This window comes from Malus sylvestris, chromosome 1 (genome assembly GCF_916048215.2).
Source record: "Malus sylvestris chromosome 1, drMalSylv7.2, whole genome shotgun sequence".
NCBI classification, from domain to species: domain Eukaryota; kingdom Viridiplantae; phylum Streptophyta; class Magnoliopsida; order Rosales; family Rosaceae; genus Malus; species Malus sylvestris.
This window is the reverse complement of record NC_062260.1, coordinates 28,381,147-28,399,197: the sequence shown is the minus strand read 5'-3', so window position 1 is coordinate 28,399,197 and position 18,051 is coordinate 28,381,147. Positions and strand designations below refer to the sequence as shown.

Genomic DNA, 18,051 nt, shown 5'->3' with positions numbered 1-18,051 from the left:
TTTATAGATGTTATGTGGATTATGAGTGACTCCATGTGAATGTATTGGAATCCCTCAAAGGATACTACTTGCATTCTCTTTTGGGGGCATGCACATATCTCGAATATCGTATCCATGTTTGGAATGATTCAATTTATTAAGGGGTGTGTTCTCTACACATTTTCTTTTATTTCTCATACACCTCTGTTAATTTCTGTCATTTGATCTTCTTCAATTCTTCTGATCTAATGGCCGAAAATTAGAAAGATGTGTGAGAAGTAAAAAGGGTGTGTGGTGTGTGAGAAGTAAAAGGGGTGTGTGGATATTGCACCCCTTTATTAATCTTTATTTGAAGAACATTCGTACAAAAAATTTATTGGAACCGGAGTTCATTTAGTAATTCGAATATATCAAATAAATGGACAGTTCATCACGAATACGTTACTTGATACTCACACTGTATATATTTGTTCAATATACACATTTGGATGCATAAATGATCTCCGTATTAAATGATTTGCAAATGAAGATTAACAAATTGAACAATTCAGTTTATAAAAATTATAAAGTGAAGAATCTCAAGGGGAGAGACACGATTTGTTAAGTCTTGATAGTCATTAAAAACTTTTCAAAATCTCAAATGAATACATCCAACCAAATTTATGTTCTTTCGTTTTCTCACTGAACTCATTTCATCATGAAATTGTTGTAGTATTAAGGATATATTGTCTACAGTATCCCCCATTTTATCCGTCGTGTTCCACGCCGGTAAGGGGTCGAGATCTCTGGGGGTTGTTGGGAATTGTGGGTCACGTTGAGATGGATCTGTCGGATAATTCAATTAGGGGCGGCACCTGTATCTTAAAATCTTGATTTTTGATTGCTTATATTTATGAATTTTAATATATGTTAGATTTTGTGTGTCCCATATTTTAATTTTGGAGCGTCATGTCTCCATCCTCTCTGCTCCCATTGCCGTTGGGAGCTTAATTTTGGTGCACCTCCCCCTTCCTCCACTCTCATTTGAGCTAATATCATATTTTATTAGTTCTGCAGTATGTGTTCATCTGCGTCTCTTCTCATTTATGGATAGATAAAACAAATATCATCTCTCTCTCTCTCCCCTTTGCAGCAAACTTACAATTACACTTTTCACATGCATTTTGCAATTAGGGTTTCAAATTTGGATGAAACATTACTGTTTATGTTTTGGAAGAATAAGTATATATAGATTATACAGGAGATCAACTGAGCAACAAAGTTGACAGTAGGCCCCTTTAGATTCCAAGCCGATGAGAACGAATGTATAGATGCCAAAATTAAAATAAAATATTATTGGACAAACTATAAACATGCAATGCATGCATATGTGGAGATTCCTTGTTTGGTGTAGCCTTGAATGCCATTTCAACTTCGGCCGGCCTATGTTTTCTGTTCAAAAATTTCTGTCCAAAACAAAGAGAAAAAAACTTTGAATGATCGCTTTTTAATTAGTTTGCTGATGGTGAATGGCGATCGGTGAGATGTACAGGTTGTTCATTTTATTAAGCGCCTAGGTCCCAACTCCAAACTGTTCCAAGAGAATGTCCTCAAACACAAAAATGTTAGCCTTATGAGGTTATACAATTAAAACACAAACGAATGAGTAACTGACCTGATTCCAACAGTGGCTATGGAAATCGAACACAAAAGTAGTAGGGCACAACAATACCAGGATCTTCTTTAAACTCCTAACCGGATACAACTACTCTATGGGAAGCATTATATTGTGTGTTCTAGGGCTTATAGGGTCCGGTGTTTTATTTAGGCTAAAAGCTAGGGTTTCCATCCATAAAGGAAACCTAAACTTTACTTTCTTAGCCTCCAAGTCAAGTATCATAATCATATTCAATTAAGGATTCCATCAATCCTATTTCCAATATAAGACACCTTATATAGGATTGATATCTTTAAGAGCTCAAATCACAATCAACATTATTCTCCAATATTACATTCCTATTACATGTAGTAGACCACTTAAAGGTCGATTTATATTGGATAAATCCAACATTCTCCCACTTGGTCTACAAAATGTAATAGGAATGTTTATACTTGAGATTGGAGATTAATGTCACTTTAGTGGCCATGTAACAGTGATTACATCTCGTCCTTAATGCAGCTTCTGTCAAATGCATTTCTTAACATGGAACTAACAAGGTTGTAGGATTGACACAACCCAGAACCTTCATAATCACACATGCTAAGATCCTCATTCACATGAAACACAAATTATGATCAAGAGATGAAACTTTAAATAAACTTTAAATTAACTAAAATGTCTTATTTTATATCATCTCAGGTCCACCTTATTGTAACTCACAAGTTACACTTTATGCTTTTTCAAAGCCTTAAATCTGCCAATGCAGATATCCTTCATCTAATGAAACCACCATAACCTGCAGGTGTGAATACATTTCCAAAACAATCATGCATCACTTTCATTAGATCAATAATAATACAAACGATATTTGTAGCCAACAAACACAACTGAAAATACCAAATAGGCACATGTCCAAGTAAAATATCCCAAAAACTTCATAAAACAAATTAATTCAACACTTGTGAGCAAGATGAATTAATATGTTTTGACACTAATCTATGCACCATATCAGTTACTTTCATAGTGATTTCTAACACCTGCGGGCAAGATGGAAATCCTCAAAACTGAGGTAGTGCACAAACCATGTCATGCCATTTAATATGCAATTTGATAACAACTTGATATCTGATATATATATTTCATCAAATAATTGACTAGCACATGAAAAATGTGACTTAATGAATCCAACTGGAGATTAATATGAATACATGGATTCTATACATACTGTTTATACCATATTTAGGGCCTCGTATTTAGACCTTGTATAAATACTCGGGGGACTTAAATGTAATTATGTAATAAAGGAAAGGGCAAATATGTAATAAGTGAGGAGTCCTTATTCTATAAAAGGACCCCTCACCCTCACAATTAGAGGAGGCCAATTCCTAAGGCTCCTCACCCCCTCTCAAAGCCTCTCCTATCTAGAGCAAAGCTCTCACACTCTCTCCCTCACAAATACTGTGGACGTAGCCCAAACCTTGGGGCGAACCACGATACATCTTGTGTTATTTACTTTACATGCAGATTCACAGTCAGATTTACGTTGTTCTAAGACCTCCGATTTTGTTCATCAACATTTGGCGCCATATGTGGGAAACGACACGAAAAGCTGTGTTGGTTCTCTTTCATTTTTTCACGTCCTCCGTGAATCTGCAAAATCAAAAAAAAAAACCCAGAAACAGAAAAAGATCCAAATCTCTCTCATCCCTCTCTTTCTCTCTCTCTCTCTCCAACAATCCAAAAGATCCAATCTTTCAATTGGGTTCTTGCTCTGTTTTGCAAAACCCATTTTCTGCAATTGACCCACAAACACAATGGATGACTATTACAAGAGGCCGTTGTCGACCTCCGCAAAAAATCCATTCGCACTCACCTCCATCACCCAAAAAAACATCGTCGTCGACCTCTACAAAAAATCTGAGCACGATGATCCCATTGTTGCGCTTTCACCTGAGAAGATCCTCGAAGCTTTCCGCTCACAAAAAAAAATGGCGCGACCTCTACGACATGGCTTCAACATCGCCCGAGCGCACGTTCTTTCACGGCCGCGATGGGCGTCGTCGCAGTCAGCGAAGGCACTGGTGGAGGACAAAGTCCCCGACATAGGCATGATATCGGGAATCCCTGAACAACATCTCTGACGATGGGTTATAATCTATTCGCATGCTCGAACCGCGACCCAACAAGGTTCTGGGAAAGTCGAGAAATGAAAAAATTAATTTTCTTTAGACTCAAAAGTGGGAAAACCCATTGATGGGCTAGACATCTACAGGTGATCCATACACTATTGTTGGTGAGGCAGGACTGACTTTTGAGAGTGAAGAAGCTGCAAAGGCATTTACTAAGAAACATGGCTGGGATTATACGGTCTGTGCATCTTTAAGTTTTGATTTCTCTGGGATTATACGACTCAATAACCCACCACCACCCAACTCCGGTGGGCCCAGACCGAGTCCGGCTCATCTTCGTTCTGCAGGATAGAGTTTTGTTGTATTATAAGATTCACGACCCCGATAGGATCGTAGTTACGGTTGAGACTGAGAAAGGATCAGAAGTCATCGGCGATGAATCGGTGCGACGAATTTTGAGTCATCAGAACAGCATCCCTCACCAGCTCCACCGCAAGCCCTTCGGCGAAGTCCATCTCAAGTGATTGGAGATGCTTCAATGTTTCTGTTATCAACACCCCGTAAGCTCAGCTGGCGTTTCCTCTGCTCCAGCGACTTTTATTCAGCAGTGCTTGCTACCAATTGAGCAACAAAGCCGGAGATTTCACCGGAGAGATCTTTGGCGGGGAAGAGAGGGATCCACCGAAAGCAAAAGCAAAAGAGCAGAAAAGAAAAAGCAGAAGAGCAGAAAAGAAAAGTACTTTGATGGGTTTTTACAGCTGGAATACACCAGCTTGTGTTCAAACAGTAGAAAAAGAAAAAAGATGGGGGATAGTGGATGGGCAAGACCAAGTTGTCCAAGAAAAGCAAGGAGATTTAGCCTTTCAGTTTCGCCAAGAGACAGAGACAGAGACGTAGTGGAAAGCGAAAGGGAAAAGAGAAAGCAAAAGAGAAAGCAAAAACATAAAGTAAAAGAAAAAGCAAAAGTAAGGAATAAACACCCCACCAGAATGATGTGGTTTACTTTTCTTGTTTTTGTATGATGTAATTTATTATCTTTTGGAGACATCTGTATAAACCCCATTAGAGGGTAATATGTATAAACCCCATCAAAAGGTAACTAAAAAAAAGGGCAAAGCCCAAAATAAATGGGCTGACATGTTGTGGAGAGCGAAGGCCCATAAGCCCAAAATAGCACCAACCAGGTCATCAAAAGTACGCACAGTACTCCACAATTATTCGGCAACCCGCCGCTATTACCACCAACCAGGTGACCAAAAGTACGCCCAGTACTCCATAATTATTCGGCAACCCGCCGCTATTACCACCAACCAGGTGACCAAAAGTACACCCAGTACTCCAAAATTATTCAGCAACCCGCCGCTATTACCACCAACCAGGTGATGAAATATACAACCTGTACTCCCATTCATGCCACCAACTAGGTGATCAAAAGTACGCCCAGTACTTCATATTATACATGAGCATTACTCATGTCAATCATACACAAACATTCATGAGCATCACTCATATCAATCATATATAAACATTCATGAGCATCACTCATGTCAAACAGCTTCAAAAGCTTCATTTACAAAAGCTCTAGCTTCAAAAGCTTCATTTACAGAGCTCCAGCTTCAAAGCTTCACTTACAAAGCTTCACTTACAAAGCTTCAGTGCAGGGTATACAAATACCGCATCCGAACAACCGCCACTTCGGCCCATATATGGATTCAATTTGAAGTCTCCAGCCAACAGACTCTATTGACCGAAGACTTGGGGGACTACATTATATACCATATATTGGGCCTCAACTGGGCCTCATGAAAAATACTTGGGGGACTTAGCACATTATTTATGTATTAAGGAGCGAGCCCTTATTCTATAAAATGGACTCCCTCACTTTCATTAGAGAGCACCCATTATTCATGTATTAAGGAGCAAGCCCTTATTTTATAAAATGGACTCCCTCAGCTTCATTAGAGAGCAATGCCGCCAGCTGAGCAACCCCCTCGCCGAGAGCATCACTTCTAGCCCATCACTTATGTATGGAGGAGCGAACCCTTATTCTATAAAAGGGACCCCCTCACCTTTATTAGAGAGCAACGCTGCTAGCTGAGCAACCGTCTTGTCGCGAGCATCACTCATAACCCATCACTTATGTATTGAGGAGCGAGCCCTTGTTCTATAAAAGGGACTCCCTTACCACTATTAGAGAGCATCGCCGCCTACTGAGCAACCGTCTCGCCGCAAGCATCAACTCTAACCCATCATTAATGTATTAAGGAGCGAGCCCTTAGTCTATAAAAGGGACCCCCTCACCTTTAAGCGCCGCAAACCAAGCCAACCAAGGCAACATAAGCCACAAGCTGAGCAGCCTCGCAACATATGCTACTTCTAGTTGAGCATCATTTCAGATGGGACACTACCTCATATCGAGTATTAGTTCTAGACGACATCTAGTTACTTCGGTCCACACATGGACTGAATTTCAAGTCTCCAGCCAAAAGACTCTCTTGACTGAAAACTTGGGGGACTACTATTTATACCATATTTAGGGCCTCGTATTTAGACCTCGTATAAATACTCGGAGGACTTAAATATAATTATGTAATAAAGGAAGGGAAAAATATGTAATAAGTGAAGAGTCATTGTTCTATAAAAGGACCCCTCACCCTCACAATTAGAGGATGCCAATTCCTAAGGCTCCTCACCCCCTCTCAAAGCCTCTCCTATCTATAGCAAAGCTCCCACACTCTCTCCCTCACAAATACTGTGGACGTAGCTCAAACCTTGGGGCGAACCACGATGCATCTTGTGTTATTTACTTTACATGCAGATTCACGGTCGGATTTACGTTGTTCCAAGACCTCAGGTTTTGTGCATCAACACATACTTTATAGGTCATCTGCAAATGTAAGGCATTACTAACACGAAACTCAAACTCCCACTGATCTGCAACATCGTTACTTAATTTGCAAATCAATACTTAAATCATACTTTTGAAAATATGCCTTTGGGAATAGCCTTACTTAGTCAATGAATGCATATTACCTCAATGAAAGGTACAACTAAGCATGAAAGCATTCACTGCTGTTTACACAAAAAAAACGTGCATCCAACAACCATCTTATATGTATTAATAAGTCCACATTTACGCTAAGTCCTTATGAGCCCCAAAACAATATGATCAATTGAGAAATCTAAATGATTGCAAGTAATAGAAAATGTACGCATATACCAAGTATCCATTTGTGCAACATAAACATATTATAGACATTCAAGTAATACAAATTCATGGAAGATAGAATAATGCTTTAATAGATTCATGCAAGTCCACTTAGTGCTCAAAATTGTAGAACAACTCCCACTAAGTTTTCAGAGTTTATACTTGCAAATAAGTTAATGAGTATGAAGCCCAATTTTTGTTCACTAATTCTCCCACTTGGGAAAACACTCGTTAATATATTCTTTCAAAGATGTACCTAAAGAAAATTTCTTTATATATTAGACATAATAAAATAGACATCACAACCAACATAAAGTTGTCAAACAGAATTTCAGCAATGAGTTACACTTACTTTAGAATTTATCATAATTAATTTACAAGCTTGATTGCTACCAAATTTATACTGATCAATATAGACATACTAATCTTCATAAAATATAAATACAGAGCCATTTTGGGTCAAAATAGTAGTCTAAAGTCACGTCTCAAAAAAAACAACACAATCTGCCAGTAAAAACTGTCTATACGAGCATGGGTTACAAGTAAATTCACCATAATTAACATACATGGCAGAAAATTACGTAACTTTGAAGACACATATTAGACATCTATATGTTAAACATATCCAAAATTCAGGTCATTTGGTGACCATTAGACATGTCATTCACCCGATTTAAATCAAGACACGTAATCTGCCAGAAACAATTATGTGCTTCTATCATGAATTTATGCATCCATAACAAATTCAATTTCATATCATTTCAATTTCGATGTCCAAAGGAAACTTTAGTAGTCAAATTTCATCCTCTAAACCGACATCATAGTTCAAATTGAAAAGATTTACAAGCATAAGACTTAAACAATGCGTACCTTATCAATCCTTGATTAACCTTCATGGGTCCAATATTTTGCATCAACAAGTCTCAAGAAGAGATACAAAATACATCATGATGCAACCGATTTCCATGCCTTCAAACCACAACCTTTGATGGGGCTCATTGTGGAAATATTTGTCACTAATGGCATGGAATGTTATCCCAATAAACTTCATGAAACTAAATTAATTTACACATGTAGGCAAGAAAATTAACTAGTTTCTAGTACTAGATTTTATGTCACAAAAGTTCATTCATGAAAAACTTCAACACCTGTAGGCAAGATGAAGGTTTTCACAACTTCTGTGAAATAAAACTCATACTATGCCATCTTAATTAAACTAAAAGAAGTAATCCACACATATAGGCAAGAAGATTATCCCTTTTATTCTAATTAAGATGCAAAGTTGACCGAAGTAATTCAAAAACATAGTCTCATCGTCAACTAAGCCGTTGCGTCTTACTTAGTTGAAAAGGCATTGGTCAACTCCGCCCTGAAACAATACAAGAAGTCACATGGATTAATTAACTGTAAGTGACAAAATTATGAGCTTTGAGTCTTGCCAACAAATGGCACTAATTCCTTCATGACTCCCTTTGACATCAAATTAATCTAAAAAAAACCTGACAGCATACTTGAAAGAGATTAATCACATATAGAACAAGTTTTATTCCACCACAAGAATGTCAAAACTTATCATTATGGAGTCAATTACTCAAAAGCTAAATTGCTCAAATGTTTTCTTAAGTTAAAATGTTCCTTTCCTTTTTATATATTTCTTTCCGTAGTACTAAACATAGCATTAAAATCATGCATTAGCGTTGTAAATACCAAATTAAATAAAAGGAACAACCAAAATTACTTTCTTTGATAGAAAACATTTCCAATATATGCCCTACATTAGCCTTGAAAAGTTTCTTTTCTTCTCCCCTTATGACATATAAAAATTACTAATCAAAACACTGTTTAAATTCTTTAGGCATAGGAAAAACCACAAACAATAATACATGTTTGAAAATTCATGCTTATCAATTAAGCCACATACTTTGAATGGATTACATACCTCATGCCTTCATATGTTTACCACTTCTTTGTAAACATATATATAATCACATGATCAACCAAAATTCTCATATAGGAATAGATAAAAATACAAATGAGAATTGTCACATAATTACTACAAACCTTATTCATTTGTATAATACCCTTGTTCTTGTCACTGGATGCTTTCTGTCATTCTCAGTCAATCCATAAATTATACATCAATTTTTCATAGTTAACTAGTCATGTATAATTGAAATGACTATTGAGATAAGAAAGCAAATTGTAGACAAACCTGATTGATTAGTCATGCATATTTCTTATGCTATAAAAGTTCGTTCACATCTCTTGAAAATTAGTGGAAACAAAACTACAATTCACTATAGTCCAAAACCCACGACAATATTGAAAATATGTAATCTCATGCTTGAACCAAATTAGCCATACAAGCAACACTGTACACGCCATTTGCTTAACGAATGTTGCCAAAATCTGTACGACTTACTTTCATATATGGGAATTTTATCAAATTCATTAACAGACATGTACATAGTTGACATGTATAAAACTTAGCGTATGCTTCCTTGCAACACTACTGTAATTTATGTTATTACAATCATAGGCATAACATATCCCAATAGTATTGATAATTTATAGGATATGACTAATTTTGTCTCCTATAATCAGAAAGACGTCACGACATGGTTGGATTTTACAAGAACAATATAACTCTTCATTAATCCAACATAACCATTCCTTATATAATTTATCATGAAGACCAAAAGGAAAGATCATAACAGAATTTCATATACTGATGTAATACGAACCTCTTCATTGGGCTTGTTCGACTGAGGGATCTTAAGAAATTCTCCAATGCAAGGTTAGAACAAATGTAAATACATATACATGTTATGCGAACTGTAGATACATAATTGGCTTTAGAAAATTATGTATACTTGCTTGATCAAACAATTGCTGGCACTTATGCAATTGTTTCTTGTCACATTAACGTATCACCCGTAGCAATTCATATAGAATACAATTCATGGAAAATAATATTAGTTCTTATTTAATAAGCATATGCCCATTTAGATATGTATTGCCAAAATATATCCAAAATTGGATCCATATTCATGACATACTTAACCGATACAACGTATTCAATGTATGTACATGCTTTACAATAATTAGCACATCACTCATGCAAGTATATCTTTATCTTATTACCAATTTAAGCCTTCAGGGATCAACCCAAATATATATCAGCCAAAATACCATAAACCATCATGGAAATCAAAGTCAATGAAACAAACCATTTTGCTTTGGGGAGATGACTTCGTTCTGCTTGCTAATTGGAGGGAGCTCTTCAGTAAGGTCATAACAAATATAGCATGCTTACAAAAATTGAGATCATCAGTGGCACATGGTGAATCAATTCAACCAAAACACTAGGATGAAGATTGAAATAGAACAAAACTGTTATTCTTCTCAGTGCCTGGTTCGCGGCTTTATACTTGTGACTTGATGTGTCCCTAACGCAAGCTATTTTCGATGGCTTAATATGGCTGGTCAAAAGGAATCACTCTAAACTATATTTGAAATAGAAAAATCTCCCATGGTTTCCATTGTAAAATAGTTATGATACCATGATTTATATACAAGGATTGATACCACGATTTGCATTTGTGCCATAAAATTATTAAAATTCTTGACTAAAACCGGATGGTTATATAACTTATTAACAATCATCAATTGTACCGATTGAAACAACATGGTGGTGTTGTCAAGTATATGCAATCATATGCGGAAACGTACTATGCAGTTTTCAAGCAGGTCCAACATGGTGATGTTGCCAAATGCAATAAGGATTTAAGATCAAAACCGCAGTCCAAAAAGAAAGATATTATATAACCAAACTTCAAACCTAATAGGTTTTAATCATATAACCAGTGGCTCTGATACCAATTGTTAGCCTTATGAGGTTATACAATTAAAACACAAACGAATGAGTAACTGACCTGATTCCAACGGCGGCCATGGAAATCAAACACAAAAGTAGTGGGGCACAACAACACCAGGATCTTCTTTAAACTCCTAGCCGGATACAACTGCTCTATTGGAAGCATTATGTTGTGTGTTCTAGGGCTTATAGGGACCGGTGTTTTATATAGGCTAAAAGCTAGGGTTTCCATCCATAAAGGAAACCTAAACTTTACTTTCTTAACCTCCAAGTCAAGTATCATAATCATATTCAATTAAGGATTTCATCAATCATATTTCCAATATAAGACACCTTATATAGGATTGATATCTTTAAGAGATCAAATCACAATCAACATTATTCTCCAATATTACATTCCTATTACATGTAGTAGACCACTTAAAGGTCAATTTATAATAGATAAATCCAACAAAAAAACATGAGTGCCCTTGTTGATTAATCAATTAGTTAACATTTTATCAGTTGATTAAAAGCATTCTTGCATTTTGCGTTTGATCTCTCTCTCTCTCTCTCTCTCTCTCTCCTGATATCATCCCTTGTGTGAAAATAAATTAGTTCTAATCTTTTTCTCTTCTATGTATTAACACTGTCCACTTTGACACTATCGTCATCATATATTTGTGAGGTGATGGTGTCGGAAAAAGTACACAAAGCATCGGCATGTATTCAAACAGCACCTTATACGAAAAGTACACAGAAAAATGCAAAGTGAAAACAATCTTCATTATAAGATGCCCAGATGCTACAACAGAACTGACAGAAAAAAATAATCTTGCGAATTCGGCTACATGCCCCTTACCAAGACTCCACAATGTAATTTCTCACTGATAAAAGCATAAAATGATAAGCTCGGAGTCCTCTGAGATCGCGCAAAAGCCTCTTTCGGGCCCCCACATTTCTCATTAGCCCGACTCCAGTCGAAGAAATTAAGGTTTTCCAGCGAGTAGGGATTGAGTATTGCCTGAGATGTCGGAAAAGTTTCCTTCTTTCTAGTTTCCGTTTGTTTCTCGGGAAAATTTAGTGATGGCAACCCGCTGTTGAGCTATCTAATTGTAATATGGGTCCTCGACTACTATCTAATTGCAATTTTAGTCCCAATGTTCCATAAAGTTTTAATTTTTTCACATCAGACTCTTAGATTTTGAAATTGTATCAGTTTAATTGTCTCTTTGAACATTTAATACTCTATTAAACTCAGGAGTTTTTGTTTTATCAACAACGTACAAATGTGACTTACACGTTAACTCGTATGAGAGTCTCACGTAGCCACACTTATCATGTCATCAATTTAAGGAACGATTAAACAATCAATATGATTGAAAGAAGAAATTTATACAATTTCAAAATCTTATTGTGCAAAATAAAAACACTGAAACTTTACGACCCATTTTAAAATTGGGTTTTTATCACCAATGATCCTTGAGATTGACCAAACTCATCATTTTGGTCCCTTACTTTCAAAATCAATCAATGTCGTTCCTGACATTCACCACCGCACATCAATTTGGTCATTCCATTTAGATTCCGTCAACTATTTTTGTTAGTTTGCATGTATGACCCACAAATCCAATAAAATGGTGACACGTGGTTACGCAAAAGAAAGGTTTTTTATCACAAATGGTCCCTGACGTTGATCAATCTCCTCATTTTGATCCCTAAGTTTCAAAAATCAATTTCGTCAATATTTTTTTGTTAGTGTGATAATATGGTCCAATCATATGGCGTCACACGGATTAATTATTAAAAAAACATTTTTTTAAGATTTAAAACATGGATACGAAAGGGAACGCACCATGACACCACTAAAGCTCTTGTCCTCCATGAACTTACTTCTCATTCTCTCTTGTTGGTTATAATCCTATCAAATTTGAATTGAATTTGGATTTGATTTTATCGAATTTAGATTGGACTAATGAGACCACATCAGCACATTAACAAAAAATATTGACGAAATTTTAATGGAATGACTCTATTGATGTGCGATAGTGAAGGTCAGGGACCAAATTTATTGATTTTTGAAACTCAATGACCAAAATGAGGAGTTTGATCAATGTCATGGACCATTTGTGATAAAAACTCTTTTTTGTGTAATCCACTTGTCATCATTTTATTGGATTTGTGGGTCTCACATGCAAACTAACAGAAATAGTTGACATAATCTAAACGGAATGACCAAATTGATATGCGGTGTTGAATATCAGGGACAATATTGATTAATTTTAAAAGTGAGGGACCAAAATGATGAGTTTGGTCAATTTCAAGGACCATTGGTGATAAAAACCCTTTAAAATTCACTCCAAACTTATGTAGAATGTGAATTATTAATCTTTTAACACATTAGTGATATACATTTCGTATGCAAAATTCAGATAACAAATGAAATTTATTTTAAATTTAAAGGCCAAACCTACAATTCAGTTATTGTCCAAGGACCAATCTTCAATTTTATTCTGTTCATAAGGAAAATTGACCGTTGTGACAGTTTGACACGTGGCGGCTATCCGCGCCTCCGCCCGCCTTGCGTTTCAGTTATTGTGTGTTTGAGACGCTTCTTCTCTCTCACACACATTCCATTTGCAGAATCAGTAAAACCCTAATCGAGCATCTGCTCCGATCGCCGGATTCTGCCGCTGCCGTTCCAATTTGTGCTGCAAATCTCCAGTTTCTGCTGCAAAGTAAGTTCGCATTTCTTGCATCTTGCAATGAAAATATTTTTTTGGTTGCTTGAAAGCGAAAAGTTGATCATTTTTTCTTGAAAGAATGGAACTTTGTTTGTATAATTTTTGTCTCCAAATCTTCGATTTCTGAACGCTGCAATGGTGAGGTGATTTCTGAAATTCATGATTTTGAAAGGTAGGATTTTTCTATGAGGTTAGGGAGGTTATGGAGGTAGTGGAATGTGTGGATGTTGGCGGTGTCGGTTGTCGAAAAGGTTTGGATGGTTGTGGGGGTAATGAAGTGGAGAAGAGGAGTAAGAGAGCTGAGGAGAGATGTGTGGAGTTAGAATTGGAGATTATGAAGAGAGAGAGTGAGTATGAAGCTCTGGAGGCCAAGTTTCGGGCGCTGGAACGCGAAAAGATTGCGGTGGAAGAAGAGATTAAGGCTTTGAAGAGGGAGAGTGGTGGGGATGAAAAGAAGAAAATTTGTGGGGGAGAAAATGGGGAGGGAATTGGTGATCTGTCGGAGGAGAACGGGGAGGAAGATGAGGTCTTCCAGCTTTTGGTTGAAATTAAGGTATTGGAGTGTGAGAAGAAAAAGGCTGAAAGCGATGTTGAGGCTTGGAAGCAAAAGTTCAAGGACCTGGAATTGATGATGCTGAAGTTGAACAAGAATTCAGTCTTGAAAGGCGGGGAATTGCCGCTGGCTGGAAGGATGAAGGTGGCAGGGATAGGATCGCCAATTGTGGATTCTCTTGAAGGCAGCGGGACCGTGCAACTGAATAACAGGATTAAACTTCCAGATGAATTGCAAGTTGAAAGTGGCTTTGAGTATTTGAGAGACAAGGATATGGCTGTAGATGTGGTGGATGTTCGCTCTACATGTCTCCTCTTTGGTAATGAGATCGGCAATACGCAATCAGCAGGTATGAAGCAAATTACACTACTCACCTATATACCATGGTGATTTAGTATCTACTTTAGTCTGTCCTGTTCCCCTCCTCAAACAAATTGTTTGACAAAATTAATGAATCGATGTTCAAGTGTTTTTCGAATTTGTTATTAGAATATGTGCAATTTTGTATAATTAGTCAACCTTGTGTACAAAGTTTTGAATGAATGTCAGCATTAGCTGCATTATCTTAACAACAAGAAGCATGAAGCATTCATTTTCCTTGAAGAAAACTCACATTACACGATTATATATGTTTTCACGTTCCCTAAATGAATGCAATTATTCTCTTATGAAGTTGCTTCCATTACATAACAGTAGGTTTCAATCCATGGCAGGCACTCCGTGCAATGACACACCGTGTAAGCGTTGGTATGGTATTGAGGGAGAGAAGAAAGGTGTCTGTGTAGAGCCTGATATGGAATATTCTAAAAGCAGACAAGCTAGGAAACGGTTGGCATTTGACAAAGAGGGGAGTCCTTGCAAGAAGATGGCTCCATCCACGCCTGGTGGTGGCATACCTTCTTCTCATGCTGTCATCAATATTAGTGATAGTGATGATGAACTTTTGCCTGCAGATAATCAGAAAAGCAGAAAGGTCACCATTTTGTCGGGTTCAGTATTAGGAGAAACTTTGGGTTGTGAAACGGATATGATTACAAAAAACTGTGAGCGGACACATCCTGAACAAAATGTTGATGAAGATACTGATAATATCTATGAGGTTTTTCTGCCTGCCTCAAAACCCAATAGGAAACGTGCTCTTAATATTGTTACTAGTGACTCTGAAAGTAGTGATGATGATATTCCGATTGCAAAACTCAAGAAAATGCATTTTAAGGAAGTTATACGTGACAAAGTAGGATCTGATCTCAATGACAGCTCAGTGACTGCTACTGCTTCTGAGGTTGACAATGCCATGGGTACTGTCAGTCCTCCCAGGCGGCATCTTGTTAGGTTGAGGAAATGTGGGGAAAGAGGCGGTGCACGAGAAGACTATTCAACTCAGACTAGTGAAACTAAATATGATCAAGAAAATCTGGCAAATGAGGATGTTGAAGATGATAACTTGGAAGAGGTTGGGTCCGAAAGTGAAGGTGAAAGCTTGGGTGGATTTATTGTTGAAGATGATTCTGATGTTTGTGATGCTCATGATGCTTCTACAGAGTCTGAAGGTTCCTCAGATGACGATGTGGACTTTGATGAGATTCTATCGAAATTTCAGAGGAACAAAGATCAGAAATCGAAGTGGGAATTTGAGGCAGACATGCTTTCTGCATTTGGTAAGGATCCGGAGCTGTGCATGAAAGCTGTATGTGCTCTTTATCGACAGCAGACTTCTGAAGAACAATATAGCAAGGAATCATTGTGCACCAATAGTCGTGGTTTTAGCAAGTTCGATGCTTTCAAGTAAAAATTTGAAATGTGGTTTATGTGTTTATGTGTTTATAGGATTAAATTATTGATTCTACGTGTTCCTTCAATTATCTTGCTGCTGATTTTCTGTTCTCCCATTTCACAGGGGATCTTTATTGGCCGAGTTTCTCACCAACGGAGACCCGAACGAAGATCTCAATAGAACTGTGGAGGAGTTGCAGGCATATGACGCGAACGGCATTGAAACGTGTAGAACATTGGCGAGTCGTTACTCTAAGCAACTGTTTGAAATCTACAAGAACGAAGAGGATCCTCTCTTTCTACCATCTTGATGGGGGATATTATACATGGTCCAGATCCTCTGCCAGATGTACTTCCAGAGACCAACGAGAGGGTTTCCAAATGCTTGTAAACATCTAGGTCCTTTTGGTTTCAATTGATCATGGTGGTTGTATTTGTATATAACATCTAATTAGGAATATCTGAAAAAATTAGGTCACTTAACGTTATTAACGTCGGATGTTTTGTGTCCACATCTGCATTTACCCAGATAGTTTCCAATTTCTTTCGCCTTTCGTGGTCATTAATATTTCGCCAAGAATGAAACATGCTACCTATCTTGGGTCGCATGAGGACTTGAAAGGAGGACGCAAATGTAGCTCCAAACCTAGTATGTGCACGTGTTTAAACTTAGCAATATGGCCGAGTCTGATTGGTCAGAGATATCAACATCTTGGTGTTCACATTTCATGTAAATCTCTCTCCCCAAGAGGTAGACTTGAATAAAATGGGGCATGAAGGTGGTGATGTCTCAAACCTAGCATGCCTCATCGTGTGTTCAAACACGTATATTATCTAAGCTCATGCTAGAAAGTAAGTCCACCAAGCTCATGCTAGAAAGTTAGTCCACCGGGGGCACAACTAAGCAGTGGCGGATGCTTAGCCTGAGCAGAGCCAAAAAAACAAGACATATTATCTAAGCTCATGCTCAATCTCTTAATTTACCTATAATTAATGCCATTATCAAATAAAAGAAGTCTATTTTACTCGGGCAATCTTTCAATTTTTTTAAAGTGAGGTTGTCGAGTACTCGGCCAACCCATACCTATTTGGTGATTAGCTTACATTCTCACCCTTTGTGCCATTTTAATTATATCCTTAGGTTAGTATTGTTATAATGACAAAAAGATAAATCATATATGTATAAAATTGAGAGGTCAAATTTATTAGACATATGGAAGAACGGAGGTTAATGAGACTTTTATGAATGTTATATCTGCCTCTTATTAACATTGGCCCCCCTGCACAACCAAGTAGTGATCCCGGTTAATATAAATTCTCTCGTTTTGCAGGAGTGAGACCAAAATACAGAAATCTTGTGATTTATAAAATTGGTCTGCCATCAGCAGCCTGACAGAAGATTTCCCCATTTCCTATTGTTTCTGTGCACCTGCATAACTACATGCTTACAAAGTTCCTCCTACAGTGTGAGATGGGCTGCTGCCACGTAGCAGACAAGCCCTTGGAAATATGGAAAATGGGATTGTAGTTGGTGACTATATTCAACTACTCCAACAACTCACTAGATCTTGCTCCTTGCCTTAGTCACTATTAAATTCCCGAGAAAATGAATCGTTCCGAATTTTAAATTAGGGTTTCACCATTGTCCTTCTTATAAAAGGGGACCTGTGATGTGTGTTTTATATCCCGTACGATATGGAGTCATCAGTTACTAGTTTTCAAGTGGGCAGAAGAGGAAGAGCAGATCAAGAGGGGGATAAATGTGGTGTGTTCTTTAAAATGCCATTGCACTACCCAACGTATTCGAAATCCGACTACGAAACCATGCCGGAAGGGAAGCTCGACCGCCTTCTGTCCGAATACGGGCTTCCGGTTGTTGGAAGTGTGGAGCAGAAGAGGAAGTTTGCCATGGGAGCTTTCCTATGGCCTCCGTTGAATCGGTAGTTCTAGCTGCTTCCACAGCATTAGTAAAATTAAGGGTCTATATATAGCAAGCTAGCTAAACTTGTTTCTCTTGTGAGACTTAAACATATATTTTAGTACTATCTGGCTAAGCTAGCTGATGATCTCTGATGATGTTATGTGTTTTATATATGTTTTGATGGTTACTGGCCATCTCTCGACCTACTCTACAACTCTTAATTTGATTGATCCTGCCTCTAGCTCACGT

The 18,051-nt window shown here is 37.4% G+C and overlaps 1 protein-coding gene across 2 annotated transcripts; it reads left to right on the top strand.

Annotated features, from left to right (window-relative positions):
* The first annotated feature begins 13,418 nt into the window (after window positions 1–13,418).
* On the top strand, window positions 13,419–16,409 carry LOC126617406 (uncharacterized). Of its 2 annotated transcripts, none has more exons than XM_050285472.1 (4): window positions 13,419–13,549; window positions 13,728–14,457; window positions 14,822–15,893; window positions 16,006–16,409. In XM_050285472.1, the coding sequence occupies exons 2-4, from the start codon at window positions 13,758–13,760 to the stop codon at window positions 16,190–16,192; spliced, it is 1,959 nt and encodes a 652-aa protein (XP_050141429.1). In that variant the 5' UTR covers window positions 13,419–13,549; window positions 13,728–13,757; the 3' UTR covers window positions 16,193–16,409. The 2 variants fall into 2 exon arrangements, with proteins under 2 accessions (XP_050141429.1, XP_050141438.1); XM_050285481.1 differs by having other exon boundaries at window positions 13,425–13,549; window positions 13,732–14,457.
* The last annotated feature ends 1,642 nt before the right edge of the window (window positions 16,410–18,051 follow it).

What these genes read in the sequence shown, in the direction of transcription:
- LOC126617406 (XM_050285472.1), top strand. Translation starts at nt 13,758, where the DNA reads ATGGAGGTAGTGGAATGTGTGGATGTTGGCGGTGTCGGTTGTCGAAAA. An exon ending in CGGCAATACGCAATCAGCAG is followed by an intron (nt 14,458 to 14,821) that starts GTATGAAGCAAA and finishes AATCCATGGCAG; the next exon opens with GCACTCCGTGCAATGACACA. An exon ending in AGCAAGTTCGATGCTTTCAA is followed by an intron (nt 15,894 to 16,005) that starts GTAAAAATTTGA and finishes CCCATTTCACAG; the next exon opens with GGGATCTTTATTGGCCGAGT.